This window comes from Scylla paramamosain, chromosome 38, assembly GCF_035594125.1.
Source record: "Scylla paramamosain isolate STU-SP2022 chromosome 38, ASM3559412v1, whole genome shotgun sequence".
NCBI lineage: Eukaryota > Metazoa > Arthropoda > Malacostraca > Decapoda > Portunidae > Scylla > Scylla paramamosain.
Genome location: NC_087188.1, coordinates 14,439,135 through 14,453,734, shown reverse-complemented (window position 1 = coordinate 14,453,734; position 14,600 = coordinate 14,439,135). Strand labels below are relative to the sequence as shown.

At 41.7% G+C, this 14,600-nt stretch overlaps 1 protein-coding gene across 1 annotated transcript in view; it reads right to left on the bottom strand.

Moving 5' to 3' along the window:
- The window catches only part of LOC135091864 (uncharacterized), a 34,750-nt gene extending 27,642 nt beyond the window's left edge, over window positions 1-7,108 (bottom strand). The window contains exon 1 of the mRNA XM_063989905.1: window positions 5,805-7,108. Within this exon, the coding sequence (XP_063845975.1) occupies window positions 5,805-5,877 (73 nt within the window). The 5' untranslated portion in view covers window positions 5,878-7,108. The remainder of the gene's footprint in view (window positions 1-5,804) is intronic.
- Window positions 7,109-14,600: the final 7,492 nt, after the last annotated feature.

The window sequence follows — 14,600 nt, the reverse complement described above, 5'->3', positions numbered from 1 at the left end:
TTTCTCTCTGTCTGTCTATCTACTTATCTATCTCTCTATCTATCTATCTGTCTATCTGTCTATCTGTCTATCTATCGTTCTAAGTACTTGTATATATGTTAATGCAGGATACTCTCTCTCTCTCTCTCTCTCTCTCTCTCTCTCTCTCTCTCTCTCTCTCTCTCTCTCTCTCTCTCTCTCTCTCTCTCTCTCTCTCTCTCTCTCTCTCTCTCTCTCTCTCTCACGGCCAGAAGAGAGCCAGTCATCTAGTCAGTCAAAAAGGAATCAGTCAGCCATGTATACAGTTAGTCACGCCACCCTTCTGCCAGTCAGTCGACCAGTCAGTCATTCAGTCAGCCAGTCACTCATTCAGTCATTATTGTCATTCTTGGTAAGTCAGTTAGTCATTCTTTATAATTGGGCAAGCGAGTGTTTTACGAATGAGGTTACACACACACACACACACACACACACACACACACACACACACACACACACACACACACACACACACACACACACACACACACAGCGGAAGTCTGCTTAAGTTAAATCCAGTTTGTAAGAAGAGGAATGAAGCTCTCTCTTCCTCCTCCTCCTCCTCCTCTACCTCTTCCTCCCCCTCCCCCTCCTCTTCCCCCTCCTCCTCGTCTGCTAACCTTGCCAATGCCGGCTTACAAGTTTGCACGAGACATCCCTTAAAAAAAGTACCACTAGCAATCACGTTTTCTTTAGCCGTTACGTGGTTTCTTAAGCTTCCTTCCCCTCCAGTGAAATCTGAGAATAAACCTCAAATAAACTGTAATAAGATTTAGTTAAAGAAGTGCATGATTTTTATTTATTTTATTTTATATTTTTATTTTGTTTGATGGTGTGGCCAGATTTGCTTATGAGGGGAAGAAGGCGGTGATGGGGAGGGTGATGGGAAGGTTGAAGGGGATTTATGTGTGTGTTGCAAGCCACTGGAGCGAGTCTCTTCCCCTTTCCTTCCCCCTTCTTTTTCTTATTGTCTTTCTTTCACTCGCATATTTTCTTTTCCCTCCTTTTCCTTCCCCTCTCTCTCTCTTATTCTCTTGTTGATCTTTTTCCTCTTCATTCTTCCCTTTCCTTCTTTTTCTTCTTTTATGTTTTCTTCCTTATTCTTCTCTCCTTTTTCTTTTTATTCTCGTTTTCCTCTTTTCCTATCTATCTTTCTTCTTCTTATCTTCTAATCTATTTCTTTCCTTCCTCTTACGTCACATTTCGTTGTTTTACCTATTTTCTCTCCTTTATTCTATTCACTTTCTTTCCTTTCCACTCTTTCATCGACCTTTTTCTTTCTCTTATTCACTTCCCCTCTTCCTTATTCTTCTTCTGTCTCCATCTTACTCTCGTTCCAGTTACGGATTCATTCTCTCGTCTCATTCTCTCACTCCAATTTCTATCCTACGGTCCTCCTCCTCCTCCTCCTCCTCCTCACGCTCTACTGACTGTAACTTGTCTTTGGATTGTGTTCCCCCAGCGTAGAATTGGTAAGAATAGAGGGAAGATAAGCCTTTCTGAATCCCCTACCTTTGAAATATTGATATGTATATTTTTTCCTAAGGTCTTTCATTCTAGTGTTTTTTTTTATTTATTTATTTAGTCCCCCCTTGTGGTTTGATATCGACGGTAGCTGAAGAAAACGGTGGGAATAGTTGGTTGATTTTTTTTTTCTTTCGTGATAAGATTTTTTTTTCTCTTTATGTATCTTTTATTATTTTTTTTGCCTCTTATCTTTATTTTAGTTGCTGTTCTACTCTCTCTCTCTCTCTCTCTCTCTCTCTCTCTCTCTCGCCATTTCTTTCTTCTTCGTTCGTCTCCTTCCCTCTCCCTCCCTTCCTCTTCCTCCATTTATTTTCCTTCATGTGTTTCTTCCTCTTTCTCCCTTCATCTTTATCCCTCTCTCTGTCTTCCATCGCCTTTCTATATTCCTTTTTTCACTTTCTCTTTATCCGTCTGTCTCTTCTCTTTCTCCTTCCCACACCTTCCCTCTCCTAACTATTCTCTCTCCCCCTTCTTTTTTCCCTCCCTCTCTCTCTCTCTCTCCCTCTCTCTCCCCCTCTTTTCCCCCTCTCTCCCTCCCTCTCTCTCTCTCCCTCCAACACCTTCATTCAAACACCTGACTCCAAGGCACGTGTGGTTAGTACACACTGAAGTTTACATTTCTCGTTTTCTTTTCATCATTTGGAAGGTGCGTGGGTAACTTAAATGTTTTGTTCTTGTTTTTTTTTCTTTTCATTTTTTTTTTCGTGTGGTTTGTGTGTTTTGATTATTGGTTGTTTGTTCATGTGTGTGTTTTACCTCCTGATTCTTTTTATTTATTTGTTTTTTTTGTGTGCGTTTTTTTTATTTAACGTGAATTTTTTTGCTTTTTGTATCTTGTTTTTTTCTTATTGTTATTTACAGCGCTCTCTCTCTCTCTCTCTCTCTCTCTCTCTCTCTCTCTCTCTCTCTCTCTCTCTCTCTCTCTCTCTCTCTCTCTCTCTCTCTCTCTCTCTCTCTCTCTCTCTCTCTCTCTCTCTCTCTCTCTCTCTCTCCAAACCGGCCTTCTCCCTTCCTCCTCTCTCACTCACTCACCGGAACTCATCACCTCTCCCCTCCCTCTCCCCCTCCCTCTCCCCCTCCCTCTCCCTCTCCCTCTCCCCCTCCCTCTCCCTCTCCCACACAGTTCTGAAACGTATCATGAGAGAGAGAGAGAGAGAGAGAGAGAGAGAGAGAGAGAGAGAGAGAGAGAGACGTGAATGTTGGCAATACAATTTAGAGCAGGTGTGTGTGTGTGTGTGTGTGTGTGTGTGTCTGTGTAAAAAAAAATTGCGGTTCTTGATAGTGATGGTGATGAGTGTTGATAGTGGTTGCATCATACTCGCGACACATTTACTACTACTACTACTACTACTACTACTACTACTACTACTACTACTACTACTACTACTACTACTACTACTACTACTACTACTACTACTGCTGCTGCTGCTGCTGCTGCTGCTGCTGCTACTCTACTGTTACTATCTGTACTATTATTATCTTCGTTTCTGGCGCCACAAACACTACATTAACATTCTCCTCCTCTTCCTCCTCCTCCTCCTCCTCCTCCTCCTCTTCCTCTTTTTACGCTATTTAAAACTTTACTCACGTCCGCTTCTTTTAATACGCTTCTTCCTCTGTCCTAAAGTCTTTCTCCTCCTCCTCCTCCTCCTCCTCCTCCTCCTCCTCCTCCTCCTCTTCCTCGCTCGTTACAATCGGCCAATCAGCTTCCCGTTATTATTATTCACAGATTTCACTTGATTATTCACGAAGGACGAATGAAAATTGATATCACGTGACTTTCCCGCCCCTTCCACTTAATCAAGACTTCCTCTCTTTACTCCACACCACCTCCACTTTCGTACACCTGTCATTCTTTCCTCCTCCACGTTGCTCCATCACCGCAGCCTCCCCCACCGCCCCCCCAGGCCACAGGTGTCAAAGGTAGCGCTGGTGGTGTCGCAAGCAAGTGTGTATGTTGTCTTGAGAAGAAAAAAATTGTGGGTATTTCTTTTTTTTTTTTTTTGGCTTTTTCAACACCTCTTCCCCTCCTCCTCCTCCTCCTCCTCCTCCTCCTCCTCCTCCTCCTCCCCTCCCCGACCCTTGATCTCCTCCCTTTCCCTTTTATTTAGTGGAGGAGGAGGTGGAGGAAGAGGAGGAGGAGGCGGTGGTGGTGGTGGTTGAGTGTAGTGTAATGAGTGTCTGTTTGTTATTCTAATTGTCTCTTTAATTTCTCATTTTCTCTCTCTCTCTCTCTCTCTCTCTCTCTCTCTCTCTCTCTCTCTCTCTCTCTCTCTCTCTCTCTCTCTCTCTCTCTCTCTCTCTCTCTCTAGTATAGTTTAAACATTAATCTCTTCCTCCTTTCCACCTCAAGTCTCCTTCACATTAATGCTCCTCCTGCTCCTCCTCCTCCTCCTCCTCCTCCTCCTCCTCCTCCTCCTCCTTTCATTACTTGTCCTTCACCTCCTCCATCCTTTTGTTATTCTTCTTTCGTTGTTTGTTTCCTTTTTCCCCGGATGTTCTTCCCTTGTTCTGTCTTCTTCGTTTCCTCTCATTTCTCTTATTTTCCTTCTCCTCCTCCTCCTCCTCCTCCTCCTCCTCCTCCTCCTCCTCCTTGTCAGGTGGTGTGAAGCCACCGTTTTCCTGACGTGTTAAAAAACGAAACAAGACAAATACACGTTTAAATTATTGAAGTGAAACGAGAAAGCACACACACACACACACACACACACACACACACACACACACACACACACACCACTAAATTGCTCAATAATTTTTTTCTTGTTAATTTTTGTATATTCGTGATTCGATTTGTATGTTTAGACTTGTAGTAGTAGTAGTAGTAGTAGTAGTAGTAGTAGAGGTGTTGGTGGTTGTGGTAATGAGAATAAGGAAGAAGGAAAGAAAAAATATGGTGATAGTGGTATAATAATATTAATAATAATAATAATAATAATAATAATAATAATAATAATAATTTTAACTTGATAAGGCGTCAGTAATGTTCGCCTTTCCTGACCATCTGCCATTCTGTCACGCCTCCTCCTCCTCCTCCTCCTCCTCCTCCTTCTCCTCCTTCCGAAACCTTCCTTCTTCAGTATCTTCTCGGAAATGTGAAATACTGAAATATGAGAGAGAGAGAGAGAGAGAGAGAGAGAGAGAGAGAGAGAGAGAGAGAGAGAGAGAGAGAGAGAGAGAGAGAGAGAATCCCCCTCCTTCCCACCTCCATACGGGTCTTGGTCATCCGGAGCCCCCTTTCCCCCCTTAGAGTGGATTATAGCGGTCAGTCAATTCAGCCAATCATCTTCGAGCGTGACGGATGTGCTGGCTTCTGATTGGCTGTCCTCCTCCTGTGTCATTATATATTGGAGTTCTTGATGTTATTTGGTGAATTTTGTATTTTTTTTTCTTATCTTCTTTATTTTTTTTATGATTTTGTGTCGAGGTTGTTTTTTTTTCATTTTTGTTTGTTTATTGTAGTGTAATATATTTGTTTCTTTTTTTCTTTTTTTATTTATTTTATCTATTTATTGTAGTTGTGTTTTTTTTAATATATAAAGTAATTTAGGTATAATTCAAATGGTCAACCTCTCTCTCTCTCTCTCTCTCTCTCTCTCTCTCTCTCTCTCTCTCTCTCTCTCTCTCTCTCTCTCTCTCTCTCTCTCTGTCTCTCTGTCTCTCTCTCAATATAGGTTCTAATGCAATACTAACAGAGAGAGAGAGAGAGAGAGAGAGAGAGAGAGAGAGAGAGAGAGAGAGAGAGAGAGAGAGAGAGAGAGAGAGAGAGAGAGAGAGAGAGAGAGAGAGAGAGAGAGAGAGAGAGAGAGAGAGAGAGAGAGAGAGAGAGAGAGAGAGAGAGAGAGAGAGAGAGAGAGAGAGATTGGAAGAAAGTAAAAGGTCTAATACTTATCTAGAATTTAAGTTCCGTCATTTTCATCACCTGCTAATATTAAATCCATGAAAATATATTAAACTAACTAAATTAAGTGAAACATGCACTTATATTCGACCTCAGGCAGCGAATTTCTACACACAATTTTTATATAGAAGAGGGAAATATTTTTAAACCAGTGTACTTGTTATCATATTCAGGGTAGAGGAAGGAGCGAAGAAATTCATACTCTTTACAATGTTAACTTAGAATTTATTACACCTTCCTTTACTTAGTGTTTTCTCTTAATATATTTTAGCCTGAGGGAGTCCACGTTAAGTGAGGAAGTTGCACACACACACACACACACACACGCGCTATATTACACTCAGGTAAACACACTCACCTGGTGCAGCGAAGGATAAAAGGACGAGAAAGGATGCTATGAAGGATATTTTCATGACGTTCCTTCTGGCCATGGTGACTTCTGCGCCTTCGTCAGGATAGGAAAGAGAAGGATGCAAAGGGATCTGAGATGTAGGATTTAAAGGAGTGAAAGAAAGGTGAAGGATATGATGAAGGAATAAAAAGGTGGGATTTGAAGGAAAGAAGGAAAGGAAAGGAGAATATAATAGAGATATAAAGAAAGAATTAAGGTTAGAATAAAGCAAGGAATTGGTATAAAGAAAAGAATTTGTAGGATATGATAGGGAAATACTATACGTAGGACATAAAAATGAAAGATAATTATGTTTAGATAGGTTAAAATAATGAACTGGTATATAGAATAAGTTTTCAGAATAAGGATTGACGGAGAAACTTCACTGTTCAATAGATGGAGAGAATATAGTATTTGTGAAGAGATGGAGGGAGTGGATGGATGGAGGAGTGGAGTGCTTTTAAAATTAAGAGGAGCGGATAATAAACAGTGGGAAAAAATTGAAAAGTAAGGATTTTGAAGGAAAGAAGAGGAAGGGAGAGGATGAAGGAGGAAATAAAGAGGTTGATAGATGAAGGGAAGGAAAGGAAGGATAAAAGATTTTCAAATGAAGGAAAAGTACGTGATTCAAAAGAATAGAGGAAAAGTTGGTGGCTGAGAGGAGGTAAGGAAGGAAGGTAGGAGGGAGGAAGGATGGAGGAAGGACACTGTAGGTCTTCGGAAGGAAGGGAGGGAGGGAGAGATTGAGTAGAGACTATATTAGGAAAGATGGAGGGAAAGGAATGGAGAGTGAGGTAGAGGAGGTATAGAAATCGAGAGAGATGGAAGAGATAACAGCAGGAAGGAGAGGAAGGAGTAAAAGACTGAATGAAAACGAGGAAGGTAAATGGAGGACAGGTAGAGACAGATATGAATGTATGAAATCACCACTTTCTCACTATCTCACTGTCTCACTGCATCATTTCACCATCAGTAGCTCCTCTCACTGTACTTGACGTGTTTGGGAGCGTGGGAGAGGAGAGAGGGGCGCGAGTCACGTGCAGGCGTGTAGTAAGGCGTGTGTCTCTCTCACCGCTCCTCTCCCAGCACACGCCGCCTCTGACACAACACTGACACTTGTAAATAACCAAATACGGACACAAGCAGAGACACGTGATTGCAGACCCCGTGTGTGTGTGAGCGTCTGTGTGCCCGTGTGTTCGTAAGTCCGTGCGTGCGTTTGGGAGCGTACGTGGCGCGTGCTAGCAGATCGCCCACGCGCAGGAAACTAAACGCGCGGCGAACAGACTCGCGCTAGGCTGGTTCCGGTGGTGGCGATGGTGGTGATGGGCCGGTGGGGGGGCGGGAGTTGGAGAAGGGGTCGTGGTTCCGGTGGGGGAGGCGCTGGGGTGCGTTGGCGGGGGAGGGATTGGGGTGATGGGATGGGGGTGATGATGGGGAATGATGGAATTGGGGGTAAAGGGATGGGACTGAGTGATGGGTGTGTGTGTGTGTGTGTGTGTGTGTGTGTGTGTGTGTGTGTGTGAAATTATGATCATTAAAATCCACATAGAAATAGTCACAATATTTCTCCTTTCTTCTCTCCTTCTCTCCTTCTCTCCTTCTCTTCTCTCCTTCCCTCCATCTAATAAACACTGATCCAGGTGAATTCAGCAGGTAACAGCAGGTGGCCGGAGGGAAGGAGGAAGGAAGGGAGGGAAGGAGGGAGTGTGGGAAGAAGAGGAGAAGGACGAAGGGAGGATGTGGGAAGAGGAAGAGGGGAGAAAGAGGTGGAGGAGTAGTAGTAGTAGTAGTAGTCGGAGGAGGAGGAGGAGGAGAGGAAGTAGTGCCTGAGGGAGGAAAAAAGACGAAGGAAGGGAGAGAGACAGACATACAGACATACATACATACAGATAGACAGACAGACAGGACGGAAGCGAGTTAAAAGTGAAGAAATTATCAACACAGACAGACATACGTAGACAGAAAGAGCCGTCCACACACACACACACACACACACACACACACACACACACACACACACACACACACACACACACACACACACACACACACACACACACACACACACACACACACACACACACACACACACACACACACATGGCCAAGTAATTAAGGGGGAAACAAAGTGACGCTTCATTCTCTGTCATTACACGAGTTATGAGGGAGTGAGCGCAGTCTGCCCTTAAAATTTCCGCGGAAGAAAACGGGATGTGAAATACTGATTGGAAATTTAACAAAAAACGGAGCGCTGGGGGAAAGAAATATCAGGAGAAAAAGGGAAGCAGTTTTGAATTTTGGAGGTTTTTTTTATATATATATTCTAAGAGTTGTTTTGAAATTCATCTGGAAATTCACAAGTTATTCATTAAATAAAGAAAACGAAAAGAAGAGAAAATGAGAAAAGATTTGCTTGGAAATATCGAGAGTAACTCAGTGAAGGAGAGAAAAAAGAGTGATAAAAGAAAAGAGGAATGAAATAGATTTTAAAATTGAACTTAGAAGAGGAGAAAGAAGACAAGGAGGAGAAGGAGGAGGAGGAGGAGGAGGAAGACAATAATTGAGATAGAGATGATTGTGTGTCGTTATTTAAAGAAAGAAAGCGACAAAATTAAAGCGACACGAAACTCGATTAAGAAAGAGAGAAAATTTACACATGTCAGTAGTAAAATAAGAGAGAGAGAGAGAGAGAGAGAGAGAGAGAGAGAGAGAGAGAGAGAGAGAGTCACACCGAGTCACACCCAACAAAAGCTGAACAAACGCCAAAAAAAGAAGAAAGTGAACAGTGAAATAGCTCTAATTTAAAGTAAATTGTGAGAAAATATGACAAATCAGAGGGAGAGAAAAATCGACAACAAGCATCGGAAGTGTGTGTGTGTGTGTGTGTGTGTGTGTGTGTGTGTGTGTGTGTGATCAGTATTATTCATGACCTGTTATTCATTTTATATTACAGAGAATTAGTAATTTTTTTCCGATATTCAGTACAGTTATGTATTTTTGTATTTTCTTATGAGAAAGAGAGAGAGAGAGAGAGAGAGAGAGAGAGAGAGAGAGAGAGAGAGAGAGAGAGAGAGAGAGAGAGAGAGAACGTTTGATTATCTTTTCTTTAATTTCTTAATCTTATCCTTGAAATCCTGCAAAGAAAAGAAAAAGAAAGAAAGAAAAAGAGAGAAATAAAAAAGAAAGGAAAAATAAATGAACAAGTTGAAATTTCTGCGTGATTATTATTCGTGAAGCGTTTTGACTCTCTCTCTCTCTCTCTCTCTCTCTCTCTCTCTCTCTCTCTCTCTCTCTCTCTCTCTCTCTCTCTCTCTCTCTCTCTCTCTCTCTCAGCGGTCATTACTTCACCACTACAATTTTCCCTCCAGCAATAACCTCACCAGACATGTTTCCTCTCCTCCTTTTTTCCTCCTCCTCCTCCTCCTCCTCCTCCTCCTCCTCCTCCTCCTCCTCCTCCTCCTCCTCCTCTTAGTTCTGTGTGATTATTTAACTGGTGGGGTGCGGGGCTGGTTCACAAGCTCACCATTAACCCACTTCACCACCATTGTCTTTATCACCAATGTCACCACCACTGCCAACATCTTCACTACCACCTTAGTCACCACCACTCATTCTACACCTGAAGACTTGAGGTTTTAAGTCTTACCTGTGTGGTGGTGTTGTTGTTGCTACTACTACTACTACTACTACTACTACTACTACTACTACCACCTTTGTTTCATTTCAATTTCACACGGTCTTGTCATATTTACTTTTTTTTACCTCCTTAATTATCGTTTCTTTGTTTTTAGCCTTACTAAAGACACAGCACACACACACACACACACACACACACACACACACACACACACACACACAGCCCTATACACACGCACCCTCCCCTTCACCCATTCACCCCTTTAGAACACGCACACTTTCTCCCCCATTACTCTGACATCCTAAGCAACACGCCCCTACCAGGATAGCGTGTGGGGGCGTTGCGTCATGGCATGGGTGGTGCAGAGGTGTGGTGGTGGTGGTGGTGCTGTTGCCCCATAGAGGTTTTAAATGGTGTGGACGCTTCAAGAGGTTGGTTTGCTTACTGTGTGTGTGTGTGTGTGTGCGTGTGTTGGCGTTCTGTGTTGATGTTTTGCTTACTTCGAGTCTTATTTTATGTGTTTTTATTTCCTTTACATTTTTTTTTTGTGCGTGTTTTAAGAATTTTAGTCATCTTTTTAACGATATTTATACCTGTGTTCGTTTACGTCCATCCTTACTTATCATGTCTTTGTAGTCATTCATCTCTCTGTGTTAAAGTATATAGCTTTTATTTAATTAGTCATGCAGGTGAAAGCTAGCTAGACTTACTCCCAGGGAACGTGACTAATTAGAGAGAGAGAGAGAGAGAGAGAGAGAGAGAGAGAGAGACCTGTGAACACCATAGACAAGAAACTAACACATGGCACTAAAAAGGAGCTAAACTCACAAAAAAATACAAAAAGCAAAAAAAAAATAAATAAGTCCTCAAAAAAGAGAGAAAAAAAAAACTTTAGGCCTCGACCGGTGCCAGCTGGAGACGCGAGACATAATTCCAGGTTAATGAGAAGCCACACAGGTAAGGGCGGTACCTGTGAGGCGCGTTAATCCACTGAGGGTGAAGGTGCGAGGCGCTGCGGTCACACTAAAGAAGTCTCCCCTTAAACCAAGTCACGTTCATCCGTTTTCTTTGAGCCCCTTTGGCCTTACCTTTGCCTTTGCCGTGGGAAATTTACTCACGTTCAGGGAAATGTACTAGAGGGGGTCGGTTGGGGGGTTAAGGGGGGTTAAGGGGGGTTTTGGAGGTGAGTGTAAGGGCGTGCATATTGTGGGTTATAGTTTTGGGAGGTATTTTTAAAGACGGAGGGATATTAGAGAGATTATTAATTTTCTAAGCGGTAGTTAGTTTTTCCCTTTTTCTTTGAAGGGGAGTTTTTTATTGCTGTTTTTTTTTTTTTTTTTTTGAGGGGGAACTTTAATTTTTTGGAGTGGATCTTACTTTCCTCGTTTTTTATTTTCTTTTTTTATCTTCCTTTGTATGTTTGTTTTGATTTTTTGGGTGTTTTATTTATTTATTCATTTATTTCAATTGGCAACATTGATTTCTAAAGTGGGTGTTTCTTTTACTTTACATTTTGAAGGGAATAGTTTCCACGTGTGTGTTTATATATATTACCATTATTATTTATTTCTCTAATAGTTTAAGTAGGATGAATATAAGAGTAAGGTGAAGAGAACAAGACTAATGTAATTTCTATAGTAAAATATAATAGAAAAATTAGGATATACTGAACTGGCAAGGCTTAAGAAAGTAAATGATAAGAGAATTATTATATTAAAAGGTACATTTAAAGTGAAAATCAAGTCGAAAGGTAATGTGATAAAGTACAGAGCAGTAGAGGCGAGTTTAAAGGGAAAGGAATATTGCATTACAACACAAAGGGAATACAAAGGAAATCCAAACAACACACACTGATGTCCTTACTATTTGGGTGACTACTGTGCGCTAACTATTAATAACAGAGACACGATAGTACACAGTAAGATGCACTAAGCTGATAACATTTCGCAATTTAAAGGAAAAATTGAGCTGGAGGGAAACAAGAAAGAGACTGAGAACAATACGTGGTTTAAAGGGAAATGAAACAAAAAATTCTTAAAGGGGAAAATGTCTATAAAGGAAAAAAATGGTGGGGAAAAATTGGTTCACAAGTGTCTATTGGGGGGTAGGGGGGTGAAGGGACAGATAGAGGTGAGTTTCTGAGGGTTTGGGGGGAAGGGAAATGTGAGAAAAAGGGTTGTAAGTAAGATTGCAGTTCCTTCCCCCTTCTTCCCCTTCTCCTTCCCCCTTCCCCTCCCCCTCCCCCCTCTCCCATCAACGACGTGGAAATACCTGTGTGTGCCTGCCCTTCTTGAGGTTTCCGGTCATTCTCTCTCTCTCTCTCTCTCTCTCTCTCTCTCTCTCTCTCTCTCTCTCTCTCTCTCTCTCTCTCTCTCTCTCTCTCTCTCTCTCTCTCTCTCTCTCTCTCTCTCGTTCTCGCTGTCACTCTCTTCATTTTATTTATTTATTTATTTGTGTATTTATTTATTTATTTATAGGGAAATATGCGTTTCTGAGAGAAGTATATATATATATGCATCTCTCTCTCTCTCTCTCTCTCTCTCTCTCTCTCTCTCTCTCTCTCTCTCTCTCTCTCTCTCTCTCTCTCTCTCTCTCTCTCTCTCTCTTGCACCTTCCCACGACCCTCTCACCTGTACCGGAAGTGACGTCACACTCTGGACAACAGGCAAAGCTTGTAACGAGGCAAGGGAGGATATGGACCTGCAGTCCTCTCTCTCTCTCTCTCTCTCTCTCTCTCTCTCTCTCTCTCTCTCTCTCTCTCTCTCTCTCTCTCTCTCTCGTTTTTTTGTTTTTATTTTCATTTTTTCTATTTTTTTATTTTCCTCTTTTTTTCCTCTTTCTATTTTTTTCTTTTTTTTTCCTTTTTGTTTCTTTAATGTAGAGTGGAAAAAGCTCTTGACCTTCTCTGTGTTCAAGGTGAGAGAGAGAGAGAGAGAGAGAGAGAGAGAGAGAGAGAGAGAGAGAGAGAGAGAGAGAGAGAGAGAGAGAGAGAGAGAGAGAGAGAGAGAGAGAGAGAGAGAGAGAGAGAGAGAGAGAGAGAGAGAGAGAGAGAGAGAGAGAGAGAGAGAGAGAGAGAGAGAGAGAGAGAGAGAGAATATGTATATACTTTGATCTTTTACCTAAGTGTAATTAATTAATTGAAACAAAAAATTTAATAGTTATCTTTATTCTTATGATAAAGTATAATAATAACAATAATAATCTATCCTTATAAATAACATATATAATTACTTCTAGTGATAATAACATTGTTTCATAATTACCAAAGACTGGAGAGGATTTGTAACAGTCTGAGAGCAAAATAAATAATAATGAAGTAATAGAATAATAAATAATAATAATAATAATAATAATAAAGGTAATAAAGTATAGAATTTTTAATAGCACTTAGTTACGTACAAGACAAATGGAATATTGATACGATTTTTGAGATAAATGTTACCTACTTTTTTTTATTTGTATTTCAAAATTAACACTAAGACGAAAGAGATTTATAACAGAGTAGAATATTTAAGAGCACTGAGTTACAAGACAAATGAAAGATTGATACGGTCTTTATGTGTGGTAGAATTCATCTTTTATCCATTTACAAAAACTGAAAGACAAGACGGAACAGTACTGCACACAGAACACATCAAAAGGTCATTGCAAAAGCACTACAGTAACCTAAACTATTTCCTCTATCTAAATACTCGTACTCTCAGATGCCAAATAAAGACACATAACACACACAGTCCATAAAACCCACATTACCAATACGAAAAACATGAATATCACCCTTACATCCATCTCTGTATAGCACTTTCATCCCCCACACCAAGATACTTTTCTCTCAAGCGTAATTCCTTCGTTATGACAGTCAGTCTTCGAAAGTTGGCATTGGTAGATTCTGAAGGTATTAAAGGACTTGGCACTAAAAGAATGTCTAGATTTGGTAGAAGGGTGTACGATATATTACGAGAAGTTACGATAAGTTACGAGAATTTAAGATATGCTACACTATGTTAGGCTATGTTACAATATCTTGCTCGATTATTGTCCGTGAGTGCACTTCAGACCTTCACCACTTCACCACTCCCCCACCTCACCGCTCCACCACTTCACTTCTTCCCATACTTGCTGAAATACTCTTCCATTGTCAGCACCTCCCTGCTTCTCTGCACCTCTTGCACCCTTGACATGTATTCCGCAGTTGTCATTCGCTCTGGGAAGACTGCAAGCTCTGGCGTTCCCTTGTCAACATCTGTCAAGCCTTTCTCTCTTTTAAAATAGCGGTCTAGAAAGCAAGTGTTTGGAAGACAGGAGCTGGAACCATTGTCTTCACTGCTTCCTTTATCTCTTGACTGGGAGTGACTGTCTAGAGAGCGAGTGTAGGGCTGAGAGGAGCTGCAGCCATTGTCTTCGCTACTTCCTTTCTCTCTTTGAAAGTAGTAGCGGTCTAGAAAGCTAAGGTTGGACTGAGAGGAGTTACAACCTTTGTCTTGACTGTTAGCTTGCTGTCCCACGTTGAAATCTCGACCACCGCAGTGCTTGCAGACCTTACCGGCGTCTGACAGGAAGGCCCGAGGGTGCTTCCTCCTACACATGTCATTACTACACTGCAGAGGTCCCGGGAATGACCTGCTGGCGAACATAAACGATAGGTCCTCTTCTTCTGTCTTGTCCTCCAGGATCTCGCTGAGCACTGACTTGGTACTTTGTGAATCATTTGTGTGCGTTGTCTTGCTCTTTTTATACGCGCCAATCACCTGCTGAAGATAGTCATTTGCTTTCTCTGAGTCAATGTTCTCCAGTCGTCTTGCCTCGGAGATCTCAAACGCGACTAGATCCCGCCATTCTTCCCTCTTGGAGACCTCAACTTCCCAGGGTGCCTTTCTGCGGGAGGCCACAAGGACGCAGATCCCCTGGCTCTTCGGGCGTGGCGTGTCGTAGTGTTGGTTAGGAAACTGGAGGGTCTTCCGAGTGCCTTTCTTCTGTCGTCTCTGATGGAGGAGCTTCCTCTTCACTTTTTGCTGTGGTTCGCTTTTGCCGCCTTTAATTTTAATGAACATGGTCTTGCTGTGTGTTTGTGTGACTATAAATCTTGTTGTTGTTGCTCTTCTTCTTCCTTGTCTTGGTTTGAG